We start from the raw sequence: 16,806 nt of genomic DNA on the forward strand, positions 1-16,806 counted from the left end.
TACTGTCTTGTAAGATGATTGGGGATATTTCACAACTATGAAATTTGATACTTTTTAAAGCCATCATTAGACACCATGTCCGGATTCGACCGTTTCCTTTATGACAGGTGTTACCACACCCTAATGTTGGCTTACTGATCTGGAAATGGATTCTTTGAATGCAAGCCTCCTTTGTGTATGTTGGTACGGCTCATTTGGGCCATTAATTATCCAACTGGTATTCATTTGCGAGTGGGAAAATTCCATGGCAGTGAATGAGAGTGCAGGAGGATAAGACAGGACACAGGATGCACCCCGACTACTCCTCTAGGTCTTTAATCCAACTGCAGGAATGAGTAATTTTCCTGTTGGCGGGACCTTTTCTTTTCCATATTACACAAGCTACCAGCACACTGACCCATGGTTAAGGGCCAAAAGGCCTCACATGCACCCATCTACACCTACCAAGAAATACACCTTCAGACCCACTTGTCGGGAGTCTGGACTTTCCACCATCCCAAAGCGATGCCTTTGGGCTAAAAATGATTTCTTTTAAAAGTGCATCCACATCTCGGTGTGGCAATGCATTAAACAGCTATGTTTTGTACTTTATCAGACACCCTCTTTTTTTCTGTATATAGTAAACCTTATGCTTTTATTATCTTAAAAATGTTCATTTTAGGAAATAGGAAAAATATAAACTTCAAAGAAAAATCACCTGTAATCCTACAATCCAGAGATAAGCACTACAAAAAACTTTGCTTCCCAGTCTTTTATCTTTGCATATAAATGTGATTTTTAGTACACATTGGCTCATATTTTATAATATGCCTCATTTTAATATTTCAAAGCCATTTCTCAATGCCACTTATACTCTTTAAAAATTTCCCCTTGGTTAGTTACTTTAATGCATACAAATAATTAGGGAATTTGAAATAAAACAAAACCCAAATATCCCTGTGCCTACTTTCCAGCTAATAGAACTTTACTGGAGCTCTTGAACCCCTCACCCACCCTATCTCATCTTCCTCCCTCATCTACGCCCTCCCAACCCCTTCTGCCCCCAGGAAACCATTCTTGCATTGCATTTATCATTGTTTTGCTTTCAATTTTTAAAAATGTTTCATTTAAGTAATCTCTACACCCAACATGGGGCTCGAACTCACAACCCCAAGATTAAGAGTCGCCTGCTCTTCCAACTGAGCCATCCAGGTGCCCCTCCTTTGCTTTTAATTTTGTTGTTGTTGGAAGTTTTTTGCTTTCTGGTTTTCCCATAGGAATATATATATATAACAATATAACAATATATTGTGCACATTTTTTAATTCTGTAGAAATGTTACCATTATTTCTAAACTCTGTAGAAATGGAATATCTATTCCTCTGTGACTTGCTTTTTCCCCTAGCATCGTTAGCGAGAGGCTAACCTTATTGATATTTTTGGCTTTACTTTGTTCACTTTCATGACTACAAAGTAGTCTGTTATATGAATATACTACAATTTGGCCATTTTCCTGTTGATGGGCATGGGGTTCTCTACTGTTTTCTGCAGACAGGGCAGCATAAATGTTCTTGCAAATGTGTCCTGGTGCACATGGGAAGAGTTCTCTGGGATATTTATCTAGGGGTGGAATTGCTGAGCTAGAGGTTAGTGCACATTCCACCATGCTAAATAATGACCGTTTACTGTCTTACTAGGAATGTATACGGTTGTACATCCTTGCCAGCACTTACATTGATTGGCTTTTCTTTTTTTTTTTTTAAAGATTTTATTTATTTATTTGACAGCAAGAGAGGGAACATAAGCAGGGGAGTGGGAGAGGGAGAAGCAGGCTCCCCACAGAGCAGGGAGCCCGATGTGGGATCATGACCTGAGCCGAAGGCAGACGCTTAACCGACTGAGCCACCCAGGCGCCCTACATTGATTGGCTTTTCAAAATTTTGCCTCTCTGATGGGAATAAAATGATAGTGTGGCTTTGATTTACATTTAATTTCATTGACTGTTAATGAGGCTAAGCATTTTATGTGCTCTTTTAAATGCCAAATGACCATTTGTGTTTCCTCTTCTGTAAAACACTTGTTTATATCTTGTGCCCATTTTTCCTTTAGAATATTTCTCTTTTATTTCAGGAGTCCCTTATACATTCTGGCCACTGATCTAATCCCTTAACAGCTATGTGTTGGGAATATCTTTTCCCAATTTGTAGTTTGTCTTTCCTCTTTCTTGATATCTTTTAATGAAAATAAATTCTTAATTTTAGGGGTGCCTAGGTGGCTCAATCATTGAGCGTCTGCCTTCGGCTCAGGTCATGATCCCCCGGTGCTGGGATCCAGCCCCACATCGGGCTCCCTGCTCCGCGGGAAGCCTGCTTCTCCCTCTCCCACTCTCCCTGCTTGTGTTCCTGCTCTCGCTATGTCTCTCTCTGTCAAATAAATATTTTTTAAAAATAAATTCTTAATATTAATGAAGTCACATGTATCTTCTTTATGGATTGTGATTTGTATCTTCTTTTCTTGATGAAGAAGTCCTTTTGTAACCTAGGGTCATTATGAGATGCTTCCTATTTTCTTCTAAAATCTCTATAGTTTTACTCTGCACACTTAGGACTTAATGTGAAATGGGTTTTGGACTTAAATGTGAAGTGAGGTTTAATATGCGGTGTGAGGTATGCTTGATGAACTCCCAACTATCGCAAAATCTTTCCCTGCTAAACTGAAGAGCCATGTCTGTCATATAACATAACTATAAATGTCTGAGTCTGTTTCAGAGCTGTCTATTCTGGCCTGGTTTTTTTTCCTAATCCATTACCACAGCATCTTAATGTCTGTAGCTTTTATAAGTTTCAGTAGCCGATGGCACAAAGCCTCCTTCCCCATTTTGTTCCTTAAAAGTCCTTGACTATATACATTTCAGAATCAGCTTGTTGGGATTTTCATTGAAACTGCATTGCATCTATAAATTATTTCTGGGGAGAACTGACATCTTGGAGATACTGAGTCTTTGAAAAATATGGTATATCTCTTCTTTTGTTTATGCCCATCATGGAACACTATAATTCTCTTCCTTTTCATTGACTTCCCTTTCCTGGGGAGGAAGGTCTCTGAAAAAACTGAGCACATACGTCTCTCTCCAGAGGAATGCCCTTTCTTCCTTTTCTTTGATTTTAGTCCCTAGCCGGTTTCCTTTCCTTGCCCAGACAGTCCCCAGTCCATGAGGATCCTAAAGAATAGGTCTTAGGCTTCTTAGAGCCTCCCTACATGAACATCAACCGGCTAGTTTTCACTCATCCTTTATTAGATACAAACATATTTGCTTCCATTTTCATAATTCCATTTGCATCAGATTCTAGCAGCTTACATTCTGGAACGTTGGCATAATTTGTTGGCCAAGTGTTGTGCTATTGGTGAGTTCATGTCCAGGTTCATTGGTTCATCATCATCCCGACCAACATCTGTTGAGTGATCTGTGTGTGCAAATACTTCACCAGACACCAGATGTACTTTATAGTCTGCAGAACAATTGCCCCGCCATCATGGCATCCAGTCTGCTCACGACCCTGTCAGCTACGTACTGGTGGTATTATCATCACATGGCTTTATGCATGAGGAAACAGAGACCTGAGAAGCCGAAATAACTTGTCCAGTGTCATCAAACTCACAAGTTTCAGAGGCAAGCCTCAGACCCAGGCCCCCTGCCCCCAGATCCCCCACACTCACCAACACGGCATACCACTACCTTCCACAAGAGTGGGGCTCCCAGCCTTTTCCATGGTTTCCTCTAGATTTCTGGTGGCAGGGCTGGTTCTTGTGGTCGGCTCACATGTGTCAGGAACTGCCAAGGAGCTGGATACAAGGCTCCGTGCACTTACTATCAGTCACCTGGAAGAATTTTCAGTAGGGTCGGAAGGAGCCGTGGGGAAGCCCAGGCAGCCCTCCCCCTTTAACGTCCTGGGAAGTGGTGTTAGTAGTTGTAGTTTGTAGAAACTGTGCAGACCCCTGGTCACCAGGGCTTGTTTTCCATTTAGTCTCCTGGAGGAGGACTCGGAGGAGGAGGAGGGAGATCTGTGTCGAATCTGTCAGATAGCCGGGGGTTCCCCAACTAACCCCCTCCTGGAGCCTTGCGGCTGTGTGGGAAGCCTGCGATTTGTTCATCAGGAGTGCCTGAAAAAGTGGCTGAAAGTGAAAATAACATCAGGTAGGTGGGGAAGGAAGAGCCGCAAGCGTGCCTCCCATATAATTAGTGGGATGCTGCAGTGTGGGACTCAGAGCCTTGAGGGCAGCTCCCTCTCCTCAGGGAGCAGTCGCCGGGAGAGCCGTGGCCCCCGAGCCCAGGGCTCTCGTTCACAGCCCCACGGACAGCAGCCAGACTAAATGCTGCCTTTAAATGATGGGAGGGACATGAATTTGTTTTTCCAAGTCCGAGAGAAGAATCCTGGAATCTGCTCTTGAATCCTACCCCGCCCAAGCCTGAGCAGAGATGCTAAGTTTCCCTCCCAGGAGGAAAGAAACTAAAATAGGTCCGTGGTTGAACCTCAGCAAACACACAGCAAGCCATGCCCGCTAATGGACACCTGGGAAAAATGGTTCTGCTTCCTTTTATCTGTGGGAGAAGGAGGGTGTCACCTAAGAAACCGAGCAAAGCTGCAATTTTGCAGTAGGGGCAGGAAAAGAGCACTGATCTCATTTTCTAGAACCATATTAGATAAAGAGATCTCCATGTGCTGGCTTTGTCAGCTCTGTCTTTTGCAGATCTTATAACTGAGTGTGAAGTCCCTTCTCAACTCCCCGGGGAGGCTATAACCTAAATACAGCCACATGGGTAGGTCAGCTGGCGTTTTCTTGGCAGAGAACAGGGGATTTCTTTAAAACTTGATTTTGGGGAAAGAGGACAACTTGAATAAAAAGAACAGGGAAAAGCAATGCAAGAACTCAATGACAAATAGCCACTGTGTCCCTGAAAACCTTTTACCCCACAGCCAGGATCCTCTTTCTCTCCTCTTCCATGTTCTCCTCCTTGGTTATCCTTCTTCCAGGCAGGGGGGAGGGGGGGACACCTAAGAGCCTCATCCTGTCCCCACAGGGTGTGGCCACGCCCCCTCGAGAGAAAGAGGAATGGACAGTGGGACCATCAGACTAACTGTCTCCTCCTGAGCATCTTCCCAAGCAGGAGAAACCTAGGCCCACCACCCAAGCTGCTTAAACACATCTCCCCATAGTGAGCTGGCTACTCAGTCCTTCAGACAGGGAGGTAACAAGGGGATCTCGGCTGCTAGTGACTGCTGTGCAATGTCTTATCTTACTACAAATTTGGACCAATTAAACATTTAGCGCAGGAAAAAAATCACTCATGAAATGTGTAACAGAAGCCTGCTAAATGCTTGTAAACGCCAATTTCAGTAGAAATCGGAAGACCCAAGGGACACTCAGAAGCCTAAAGTATTACAGAACAGTGTTAAAAAAGAAAAAAAAATCAAGCAAACAAAATGCAGACATGGGATTATTGTTTATCCTTCTCTTTTGAAGTTCTCTATTATTTACTATTTATGTCCCCTTGAGGCAAAGTAGAACTGGGGTCTAAAACTGCACAAACCCTATCTTTACCAAATAAATGCAGATAACTAATCAGTCCTCTATTTTGCTAATGCATAAAATAAACACCGGCACATCATTAGCAAAAATGCAGCCACCCAGGCGAGGGGGAAAGACGTAGAGCACAATGTTTGCTTCGACACAGCATTCACCCAGATGTGAACACAGCATGGTCAACACAGATGCAGGTCCTGCAACTTCCAGTTTTGCTTTGGGGACTAGGATAAGCGGAGCAAAAGTGCTGATCTAGCATGCACGTTTAAAACAAAAACAAAAAAAGAAAGAAGGAAGGAAAGAAAGCCACTGCCACAAAGGAAAGCTTCTCAAGTTTCTTTTCCCAGATGAAGCTGAGCTTGGTCTCAGGTACTGCTTGTGCTTAGTCCCCATACGTGGCCCCCGGCCCCCTCACTTTCTCAGGTGGGACGTCACCTGGGTGAGGGTAAAGGCAGATTTTGGAACCACGGACTGAGAACAGCTTCTGCCATCAGTTTGGTCCCCATCTACTCATTTGCTTGGACCTATGTTTGGTCTGTCAGAAAAACGACAATAACACCACCACCACCACCAGCCAATATTCACTCTTTTTGGCAAACACCTGTGTTACAGACTCTCAGCTTCTATGTAGCAATTCCAATTTTATGAACCAGTACATTTATATTTAAACAGAAAGCAAGACCTGTTATTTAAAAGTCATGGGAATTTCACTTATATGAAGCTTGCATAATAATGGAAACGATTATGAAGGAAATTTTCCAGATCTCAAATTCAAGGCCCTTTTCTACAGAAGATGGCTGACTTTAAAAAAAAAAAAAGGGTCACTGAAACTCAGAATTCATAATACACATGAGTTCACTCCCAAAATGTCAACACGAAGAGATACAGAGTGTCAACACATAAAGACCCAGGGTTATTTGTAACAAAGAATTCTTTAATTTAAGGAGCGGATCTAGGCGCTGTGAAGACCTGTGAGATGTGTAAGCAAGGCCTTCTGGTCGATCTGGATGATTTGAACGTGACCGACTTCTACCAGAAGCACCAGCAATCCCGGGTAAGAGACGCTCACACCACTCTGCCTCCGCAGCAAAGTCGGTTAGAAAGCACGGCGGGAAGAAAGGTTTCTCTGATAAGAGGAGTGTAGAAGGCCGGTGCAAGGGATGAGGCTGGGAGCGTCCCCTAAGCTCACTTCTCCAAGAAGGTGTGCTACTAAGTCAGACCATGCTGATGCATGGGGGGCGGGATTCAAAAGTTTTTGCCACCCACTCCCGCTATGGTCAGGAACAAAAGTAGGAAGCCACAGAAACTGACTGGACACAGAAATAGGAATAGTCTGGCAAGCTCCACACCCAAGTTTGCTGAAGTAATAGAAGTTTAATAGCAACAAGGCAAAAAAAAAAAAAAAAAAAATCAGGGTCTTGGAGGAAATGGTTCCCAAATTATATATCAAGTAACTCTAGGGTAATAAGAAACTGCTTGGGGCACTTGGGTGGCTCAGTTTGTTGGGCGACTGCCTTTGGCTCAGGTCATCATCCTGGAGTCCCGGGATCGAGTCCCGCATCGGGCTCCCTGCTCAGCGGGGAGTCTGCTTCTCCCTCTGACCCTACCCCCTCTTATGTGCTCTCTCTCTCACTCTCTCTCTCTCAAACAAATAAAAAAAAAGTCTATAAAAAATAAAAGAAACTGCTTTACTCAAAGTTAATAAACAGGTTATAAGCACCTAGTGTGTGCTTTTTAGTACCTGTGAATTAATTCTCCTGGAGCATTTGGATTGTAATTCTTTTTTTTTTTAAGACTTTATTTATTTATTTGAGAGAGAGAGCACAAGCAGCGTGGAGCCCAATGTGGGGCTCGATCCCAGGACCTTGGCATCACGACCTGAGCTGAAGGCAGGTGCTTAACTGACAGAGCCACCCAGGTGCCCCTGGATTACAATTCTAATGCTGTGAAAAAGTTAGTTAACCCTAGGGGGACAGGTGATTCATGTTCAGGATAATAGTTAATTGTTCAGTTCTCAGGAAAACAATCCTTTATTTAGAACTGCACTGCCCAATATGGAAGCCACAGGCCACATGTAGCTATTGAAAAAGTAGCTGCTTCCACTCAAGATGTGGCGTGTTGGGCGCCTGGGTGGCTCCGTTAGTTAAGCATCTAACTCTTGATCTCAGCTCAAGTCTTGATCTCAGAGTCATGAGTTCAAGCCCCACACTGGGCTCCACGCTGGGTGTGGAACCAATCAATCAACCAGTCAATCAAATGTCATTCTTAAGGGGAGTCACTTTGGCTTTCAGATCATTAGCCTGTGTCCAGACCTAAAGCACAGCTGAGTCAAAATGCTGCGCGTGAGTCCGGGCAATTGTTTAGTTACCTTTTGAAAATCCGAAAGCTGCTGGACAAAAGAATAAGCTACTGATGAGCATGAAAGACCCGAACAGTGCAAACAAGAAGTGTGCTAGATTGGACATAATGCCACACCAGCATTGAAGAGATCGGGCGTCAGGAGGTGGAAAGGAGGAAGAGAGGGAGGGGAAAAGAAAGGAAGAAAGAATTTCCTGAGAAATAAATTGTATTTTGACTCCATCCATTTTGAGGCCCAAGGGTCCTGAGTCACTTGGTCACCACCCCCGGGCACGGAGATGAGAAAGTGAGGTGCTTCTGGGGTCCCACTAGTGAAAGGAAGCAGGCCGTGTGGGCACCTGAAGTCAGGGCGCCAGCCGGGGGGCAGGCAGCTTCCATGTGGTCACCTCAGAGACTATTTCAGGAAATGGAGCCTGTAGGACTTCCTGAGGACGACACGTCCAGACAAGGCCAGGTTATGTGGAATACTACCAGAACGGTCTGCAGACATCACGAGCATGGTCCAGCCCGGGGGAGTGCCTTAGCTAGTGAAGACTCCTGTTGGTTCTAAGCACCTCTGCCTGGTTGACCCTCTGTGAAGCTGCTACCACTGTGCACTGTTGGCTTTACCAATGGTATTTGTAGACTCGACTCACTAACAGTACATTTTTCCAGTGGTACTAAAATGTTTGCACTCCTCTAGCCAGAGGCAGCGTACCCCACCACAAAGCACACCAGCTTTGACTACAGTGTGAACCCAAATCTTGTTCCCTTCCCCAAAGTTGCTGTGTGACCTCAGGGAAACCACACAAACTCTTTGGACCTCCATTCTCTCGTCTGAAGGAAGAAGATCATTCCTCCTGGGATGGGATGCAGGAAAAAACTTGAGTACATCCTCTAATCCAGTGCCTGTGGAGAGAAAGATGCTCAGGGAATGGGAATCGCCATGTGATGGCCCCAGAGATGCTCAACCTCTCTGGACTCAAAGGAGGAAGCTAAGTGCACCAGGACCGGGCTAGGGTCCATCACTGAAGAAAGCCACCCAGCCCACGCTGGGGTCGGACCAATAACCTTGGCGTCACTGCTTCCTGCAGCTGCACATTCGAACAAGAACCATGAAAGGAACCTTGCAGCCAGAATCTAGGCAGGAGAGATGGTGGCACTCTCAAAGGGGGTGAGTGAGGAGAGCTGAAGGAAGGCCAGACGTGGGCAGGAAAAGAAGCCAACAAGGTGTGATGAAGCATCCTCGGTCGGGCACTGTGACAGTTCCTAGGCCTGCAATGACAAGGGCTGGGGGCAGTCACCAGGATCGGGAGACCTGTAGTTACAGGAGAGAGTCTCCAACAGCCTCTAACCTTCAGGAGAGGAAAGCAGCCCTTATCACGCCACCGCCCAGCAGAGAGAGAACAAGGAGAGTCATTACCCCAGCCGCTCTCTCCTCCCACCCTCTGGTCTCCCACCAGCACCTCCCATTGGCCAAACCCAGTGAGAAGCCAGAGAACAAGGGGGCCTAGTTAATGCGATCCATTGAGATCAGCCTCTAGGCCACAGGGCAGGGTGGAAAGTGGATCTGGAGGGGAAGTGGAAAATATCCAGCACGGTAATTACTCTACATGGAAGCAGAATAGAGTTTAAATTAGTTTCAGCAAGAACCTGACAGGCCATCAAAGCCTTTTGAAAATGCCCTTCATTATAATCATGGGTAGAAACGAGATTGACAGGCCCAGCCTGGTGAGAGGACAATAGTCCCAAGAACCAACGTGCACTATTTACGTGCCGATGGAAAACAGTGGAGGGCTCACCCTTTCACAGTGGTCCTGACCACTCCGATGGCCCGTTGTGAATTTACTAGAGTCTGTTTGCTAACAGTCTGGGTTAAACTTGAGACAGTAGGGAAGCAAGATTTAGACAAGTTCAGAAACTCTCCATGGACCATGGCGGAAGTAACTGTTGTTTAACACAAAGACAGGGATGAGGTAATCCATCCTCGGCTCGTCCCCAGCTGAGGAGGCCCCTTGGCTTGGCCTTGGAGTTGATGTGTCTACCTGGGCTTCTGAGGGCCAGGTCCTTCCCGACTCCCAAACCTTGGTCCTCTGGGCCATCTTAGCCAACGCTCCTGGCAAACAGTTTCTTTTGTTGAGAAGCTGGGTAGCTGGTGCCCAAAATAGACATATTCAAAGAAAGGGACAAAACCAGAAGTCTAGAACTGACTTCAGTTCAGCCTGGGTCTCACCTAACCTCAACTAACTTGCTAACTCACTAATTTATTCTCTTATGTATTTTTCTCATTTAGGTTGGTTGGTTTGTTTTTGCTTTTCCTCAAGTATAAAAATCACAAACACGTAAAAATCTGTTATAATTAAAATTAACATTTAGCTGCCTGTCTTTTTTTTTTTTTTTCTATTAAAATACTCATGCCCAGGCCAGGCCCCAGAGATTCTGAATGAATTGATCTAGGATGGAGCCAGGTATCATTTTTTTTTTTTTAAGTGTGGCAAAATACACATAAAAGTGCCTACTGTAAATCAGATCCTGTGCTGGAGTTACCTCGGTGCCCAAGATCAACACAGTCACTTCCTTCTGATGGGAGAAGCGTAGTGAGGGTACCCCCAGTGTGGGAGGATCACAACAAGGGACGACGTGCAGCCACAAAGAGATCGGACCCACTCTCAGGACCAGAGAAGGCTTCCCTGAGGAAGAGACATTTAAGAGCAGGAAGGAAAAAGAGGAGTGAGCTATCCACGTGCCTTTGGGGATCACTGCTCTAAACCACGGAGCAAGAATTAGTAGCATTGTCAATGGCTTTGGGGGTGTGGAGGGGCTCAGACCAGAGAGTTTCCCTGGTTTGGTTCGATGCACCTGAGTAGGGGAAGTGTGCTTGCTGCCCGTGGGCCCTTACAGGGCATCGGAGTCTGATTACCCCCCCATCTCGCAGACACTGGGTGGTTTCTGTAGGCCCCACAGGGTCAAGGCTTGTTACTAGGCTTCTAGAGGCTAGATGAGGAGCTCTGACAGGCTGTGTGCAGCCGAGTGGCCCCATGAGGCCCCAGGACCTGGTGGCCCAATCATAGGCCTGTCGGGGCCGGTGGCCACTCAACCCTCCCTCCCTCCTGACTTAAAGAGGCCTAAAAAATTAAGCCCCACAGGCATCCGTCCCCCCTGTGAGTGCTGCCCAGGAAGGAGTCGTCCTGGGTGCAGGCTCCTTACCCAGGAAGTGGCCTCATCCTTGATTCTGGTTGGGGCACTCAGTTTTTGGTTGCAAGGAAGAACTCCTGGAATTGCTCAAAGTAACGTTCCAAACTCCAAAATGGGCCCAGAGGGAGCAGGCAGAAGAACAGGCAAGATCACAGATTGTACACTCAAATGCCTCAGAGGCCAGGCAGGTCGCAAATGGTCGGAATCCCGCCAAGTGTCATCACAACAGAGTGGTCGCAACGGAGGCAAAACGGAGAGGGCTCTCCCCAGCTGAAGAAGTCGTGTTCATCCATCCTTTCCTTCCTGCCTGCCAACCAGAGCACATCCTCTGGCCAGATTCAGCTGATCGGCTACGGATTGTTGATCCTTGGCTCAGAGCAGTAGTTCTCAACCATGGTGGTCCCCAGACTAGCAGCATCAGCATCCCTTGGGGACGTGTTAGAAACACACATTCTCTGCCCCACCCCCAGACCCCCTGAATCAGAATCTGGGGGAGGGGGAGAGGTGGTGCCCAGCAGCTATGTTTTCAAAGGCCCTTTCTCTAATTCTGGTGCATATTCAAATTGGGAGTCACCAGCGTCAGAAGTCCTGACTGAATGGGCCACTGTCTGGTCCAAAACTATACATTTTTTGTCATTCTTTCATCTGTACGTATATTTATTGAGCACACACTATCTAGCAGGTGCTGGGCTAGGCACGAGGAACACAGGCGCCAACAAGGCCCATGGGGTCCTTGTCCTGAGTCCTATCTTTCATTCTTGCCTCTTACAGGATATTTTTGTCTTGCAAAATACCCTGTCCCCTTGAATTAGCTCATTTTGCTCTAACACACTGGGGAAGCAGGCAGGATGGCGGTGACTTCTCCCTTTTTATAAATGGAGTCACTTTGGCCATGCACAGTGAAAACTCTGCCCAAAGTCTTGGCACTTGACAGCCCCAGGCTGCCCATCCTGGGGGCCCACGCCCACTGCGTGATGGAGATGTGCTTCTGTCAGCAGAGGAGGGTCTCAGCGGGCCTCTGGCTGTCATTACTCTAAGGCACAGGCCTGGCTTTCCTCCATCTCAGCCACGGACAGATGTCCTTGGACACACGCAGCCACCTAATCACCCTCACACCCGGGAGCATCTCTTGAACACGTTTGAAGACTTGATAGAACATTCAGCCAGGCTGTCTGCTGCTTTGAGTGGATTATATTGAGAATTTCCATAGGTAGTAAATCTCTTGGCCAAAATGAATATTAAACAAAACGAAGGGGTGGGGGGGGTGGCAAGAGAAAAGAAAGAAAAACATCTGGCAGGCAGCCTGAGTGCTCTAGGGTTCTTGTCAGTGGCTTCACAAGCCCCCTCCCTTTGAAGCCTGCGCCCTGCCCCCTCCCCTGTCTACACTGCACATGGGGTGTCATGGGGTGACATGGGGTGGGGAGGGAGGGTGAGGCGCAGCTCCACAGAATAATGCGCCAAAGCCTCGCTCATTTTGCCCTTGCCAAACACATGCCCTGGAACTCTCTCTGAGAACAAGTCCCTCCCGCTTGTGGCTCAGAGCATGAGACGACTCTGGGTTCACTAGCAAATGCAGCCTCTGACTGGTCAGCCTGGCCCCTCTGTGGAGCATCACAAGCCCTGCAAAGGGCGCACGTCAAGGAGGCCGGCCAGTGAGATTTATGGCGCCGCGTGACAGGTTCCCTCCCACAGACCCGAGAAGAGACACAATCTGCTAGAAGTGACTTTTCAAATTATCTGCAGAAAACATTAGTGGATATTTTCCCATCTGCATGCCTCCGGGCCTTATTGAGTCATAAAAAGTAAATGATTTCCCTGAATGCTTTGACAAACCTGATAGTTCCAAGCCATTTTCTAGCTGATTGATTTGCCATTATGCATCAGAGTGTCTCTGAGCATAAAGGCCTCCTGGTGAAGAGAGTGCTGGAGAGCAAATCAGTGGCAGCTCGCGAGAGGCCACGCCAGCGCCCCCGGAGCCCCCCGAGAAAAGCAAACAAGGGACAAGGCTTGGTGTGTGGGGAGCAGCTGAGGGGTGGGTTAGGAAGGCTTCCCAGGGGCGGTAGCTTCTAAGACAGGCTGCAAAGGAGGTGCAGACTCTGTGGGGAGGGAGGGGGCGATGAGAAAAAAGTGAAAACAAGCAACTTCCTCTCTGCCTGCTCTAGGCCAAGGTCAGAAGAGCACAGAAAACATGACCCAAGTCTAAAAATAGGAGGCTGACTGCTAAGGACAGTTGACGGGAGCCTTTCAAGACAGGTCTGTAAGGAGAGCGGAGGGGCCTTGAGCCGTGACCTTGGGGCCAGTGGGCAAAATCCAGACTTGGACCGGACTCAGAAGGAAGAACGCATCGATCCTTGCTCAATTTGGGCACATTTTCTGGCAACTGTTTCGTCCTGGAAGAGGTGTGTCCTGGGTCAGCTTCCTGAGCTGCCCTGGATGGAACGGGGACAAGGAGATGGGCCCGGAAGGAAGGGAAAGGCACAGAGGTGGTCCCTGTGTCAGGTCTGAGCTTCAGTTATCCCAGGAAACGGTCACACTTCCGGCCTCTCCCCAGGGTGAGGCAGAGGGCCATGTCCTCTGCTGGGGGCTTCCTGAGCACCGGCTGGCCCACCCGCAACCCCCCACCCATGGGGATTTGACAGGAGGCCAGGTGGGGAGACAAAGCAGCAGAGGGGGAGGAGTCATTCCTAATGGCCCCTAATTTACTGAAGGTCTAGGAAGGGTCCCCAGGGTGAGGCTGTGCAGCAGAAGTTGCTCCAAGGAGCTGAGGACCGAGGAGCTGTCATCAGCCAGAACAGTCTGATCCTCCCTGGGCACCTCCCTATGCTCCGAGCACCAGCGAGGAAAAATAAAACACAACCCACCCACCGAGAAAAAGCAAAAACATTAACCGGAGCAAGATGCAGTGTATAAAAGCAAGGATTGGTAATCCGGGAGTAAAGGAATGATTGGAACAAAGGAGGTTCATCAGGAAGGCTTCTGCAAGGAGGGGACATCGTGAAAACTGGAAAAGCTGTGGACACAGCCTGTGAACAGTGGGAGGGGGACAATCAAAACAGAAGCACAAAACAAGCCAACTGACCAAAAGAGGAAGAGATGAGCCAAGGCCCTGAGGTTCACAGTCCATCTGGGACTCTGCCGGGCGCACACTCACTGTCTGGAAGTTAAATAATAGACCAGCCAGGGCGGGAGCCTCAGGTGAGACCATCATTAAGCCCAATTATAGAGAGAGAAACATACAGACCTAAGGCCTGGGGCCTTTTCTCTGGACAAACGAGGGATCTAGGGAAATAAAACTGCGCTGTGGCATCTGTGTTCCCAGTTCTCCCACAGAAACGTTTGCCTTCCTAAGACACACATCCCGTTGTGTTTACTCCTCTGCTCAGAGGCCAGGAGCTGCACACAGGATGACATCCAAACTCCCAGTGCTGCCTGATGGGTTCCCACCTTCCCATCTCCCCAGCTCATACCAAGAAAATGTTTTCAATCCAGAACAAACACCTTCCCCAAATACTCCAGCCACACTCGCGAGTAGGGAATGTTGCCCAGCACGTGCTCTGCTCTCTCCGCCCCCAGGCCTTTGCTGGCGTTCAGTGCCTCCGTCCGACCTCACCAACCCTCAGGGCCAACCGAAGGCCCTCCCGTCCTTTAAGGACCATCGAGAGGCCTTCCCCATGTCCTAGTAAACCCGTCTCTCTCCCCCTGTGCACCTCCACTGTAGCAGGCACATCCAGCTGGAACTGGAACTGTTTCTGAACAAGGTTCTCCCATGTCAGATGATGGGCTCCCAGCAGGTCACGGAGACCTTTTGCCCCACGTTCCCCACAACACCCAGCTCAAGGCTTTGACATATAACTGCCCCATAAATGTTCACAGCATGGGATTGAGCCTGAAGCGTGGAGCCCTCCCAGGGCATCCTCCATTCAGTAGTAAAGAATTCCAGAACAGCCGCCCAGCCTCTACGCTGAATCCCCTCTTGCTCTGTTCTCTGATCCCCAAGGACAGGCCTTGCCCTGGTGTCTTGTTACTACCCTCCACCCCGTGATTTCTTTATTTTTCGTGGGTGGTTCTTTCCTCTGTTCTTTTTTCTCCCTCCGCCCCATGATTTAGATCATGAATATTTTATAGATGAACTTAAAAGTCTCCTTTCCATATTTAGGCACAGAATGAGCTGATGAATTCAGGCTTGTACCTGGTGCTGCTGCTTCACCTCTACGAGCAGAGGTTTGCAGAACTCATGAGGCTCGACTACAACCGAGTTGCAAGGGAGAGGGTGAGTCTGGCTCTGACCCGCCCCTTCCGGCCGCACTTCCCCAAACCTTGCAGCGCTGGCGATTACATGTGCAATCTGTTGAGGTCTTCGTGGTCACGTGGGGAGGCTATGGTGCGGTCATCGCCAGGACGCAGATGTGGCACGGATTCTGTGTAAGTGTACGCACGGTGGCCTTTGGGCCGAAAAGTAAGCGATCGTTGCATAATTGCTTACTATTAAACAGGAGTAGTAATTAAGTGGTCATTAATGGTCATAGAAGCAAGTGGGTCTCTAGGGATATTTGCCCCCCCCAAAAAAGAGGTCAGCAAGGCTGCCGGGGCTGGGCGTGCATTATGTCTGGGCAATGCCCACTGCCCAAGCATGGAGGGTCCATGAAAACCAGGAGACCTTCCCCCAAGGAGAACTGTTTCTTTAGCTTTGGTTCCCAGAGTGTGTTACCCCAGCATCTCTGGGTGTGTGAATGCCAAGAAATAAAGGTGCTGTCCCATTTGGCCATTAGAGAAGTGACAGTGTATTTACCAGGGATCATCACCTGTGGCTGCCCTTCCTTTAATATGAGAACCAGGAGCCTTCCAGGAGGCCAGGTAGTTTGGAGAGAGGAGCCTGGCCTTAGCAAAGTCCCCCAGAATGTCCATTTGGCCACGGTCAAGTCAGAATGCAGAGCTCCCAAGAGCCTTCCCTCTAGGCTAAATGCCTGGCTGTGGCCAGGCCAGGAAAGAGCACTCCCTTAAGGCCATGCCAGGGACTGATCTGCTTTTAGCGTTTAACACCCCTCGAGGCTTGAAACTTGACCTCTGCTCGCATTAGAAGGTCATGACTGGCAAGCCACAAGGCAGCTTTAGTGACCCTCTGCCACCCTATCCCATGTCCCTCCCTTTCTCTTGACCTTCTCTTCTCTGTCCCCTGCTTCCCATCTCTCTCCATGTCTCTCTCTTCTTCTTCAAGTGGGTAAGGGGCACCAGTCCCTGCCCGGAGGCTGGAATCCAGCGATTCCAAGGGTTCTTGACCCTGTTGCAGACCTTCCAATGACACCAGGCTGCTGCCATCCATTTGGAGTCATCCCTGTGAAAACTGCTGGGTTCCAACCGTTAGTCCCGAGAATTCTAGATTTGTCCCTTTTTTTTTTCTTTTTTCCTGGCGTAAATTCTCCCTTTAGACTCCCAAGCTCTTAATGAAGAAAACGGACTGGGCCTTGGCCAAGAGATCTCCTCAGGAATCTCACCCTCTTTCTGACCCAGGCCTGTCCTTCCTTTAACTCTTCCATCGTTTTAATGGTGACATAAATTCCTCAGAGAAATACATTAAGAAAAAGGGGGGGGGGATGTACAGGAAGCAGGAAATGATCCTTTGTTAACATTTCCATAACCTCATTTTCATGATTCCCCATCTTTTTTAATGAACTTTTTACTGCACATTGAACTTCAAAGCACCCAGGGTTTGAT

General features: G+C 48.0%; 1 protein-coding gene across 1 annotated transcript in view; it reads left to right on the forward strand.

The window, feature by feature from the left end:
* MARCHF10 (membrane associated ring-CH-type finger 10) overlaps positions 1–16,806 on the forward strand; it is a 39,448-nt gene that overhangs the window by 20,269 nt on the left and 2,373 nt on the right. The window contains exons 3-5 of the mRNA XM_035026361.1: positions 4,005–4,174; positions 6,507–6,616; positions 15,251–15,364. Of these exons, the coding sequence (XP_034882252.1) occupies positions 4,005–4,174; positions 6,507–6,616; positions 15,251–15,364 (394 nt within the window). The remainder of the gene's footprint in view (positions 1–4,004; positions 4,175–6,506; positions 6,617–15,250; positions 15,365–16,806) is intronic.

This window comes from Mirounga leonina, unplaced genomic scaffold (genome assembly GCF_011800145.1).
Source record: "Mirounga leonina isolate KUSES-001 unplaced genomic scaffold, KU_Mleo_1.0 Mir_197, whole genome shotgun sequence".
Lineage (NCBI taxonomy): Eukaryota > Metazoa > Chordata > Mammalia > Carnivora > Phocidae > Mirounga > Mirounga leonina.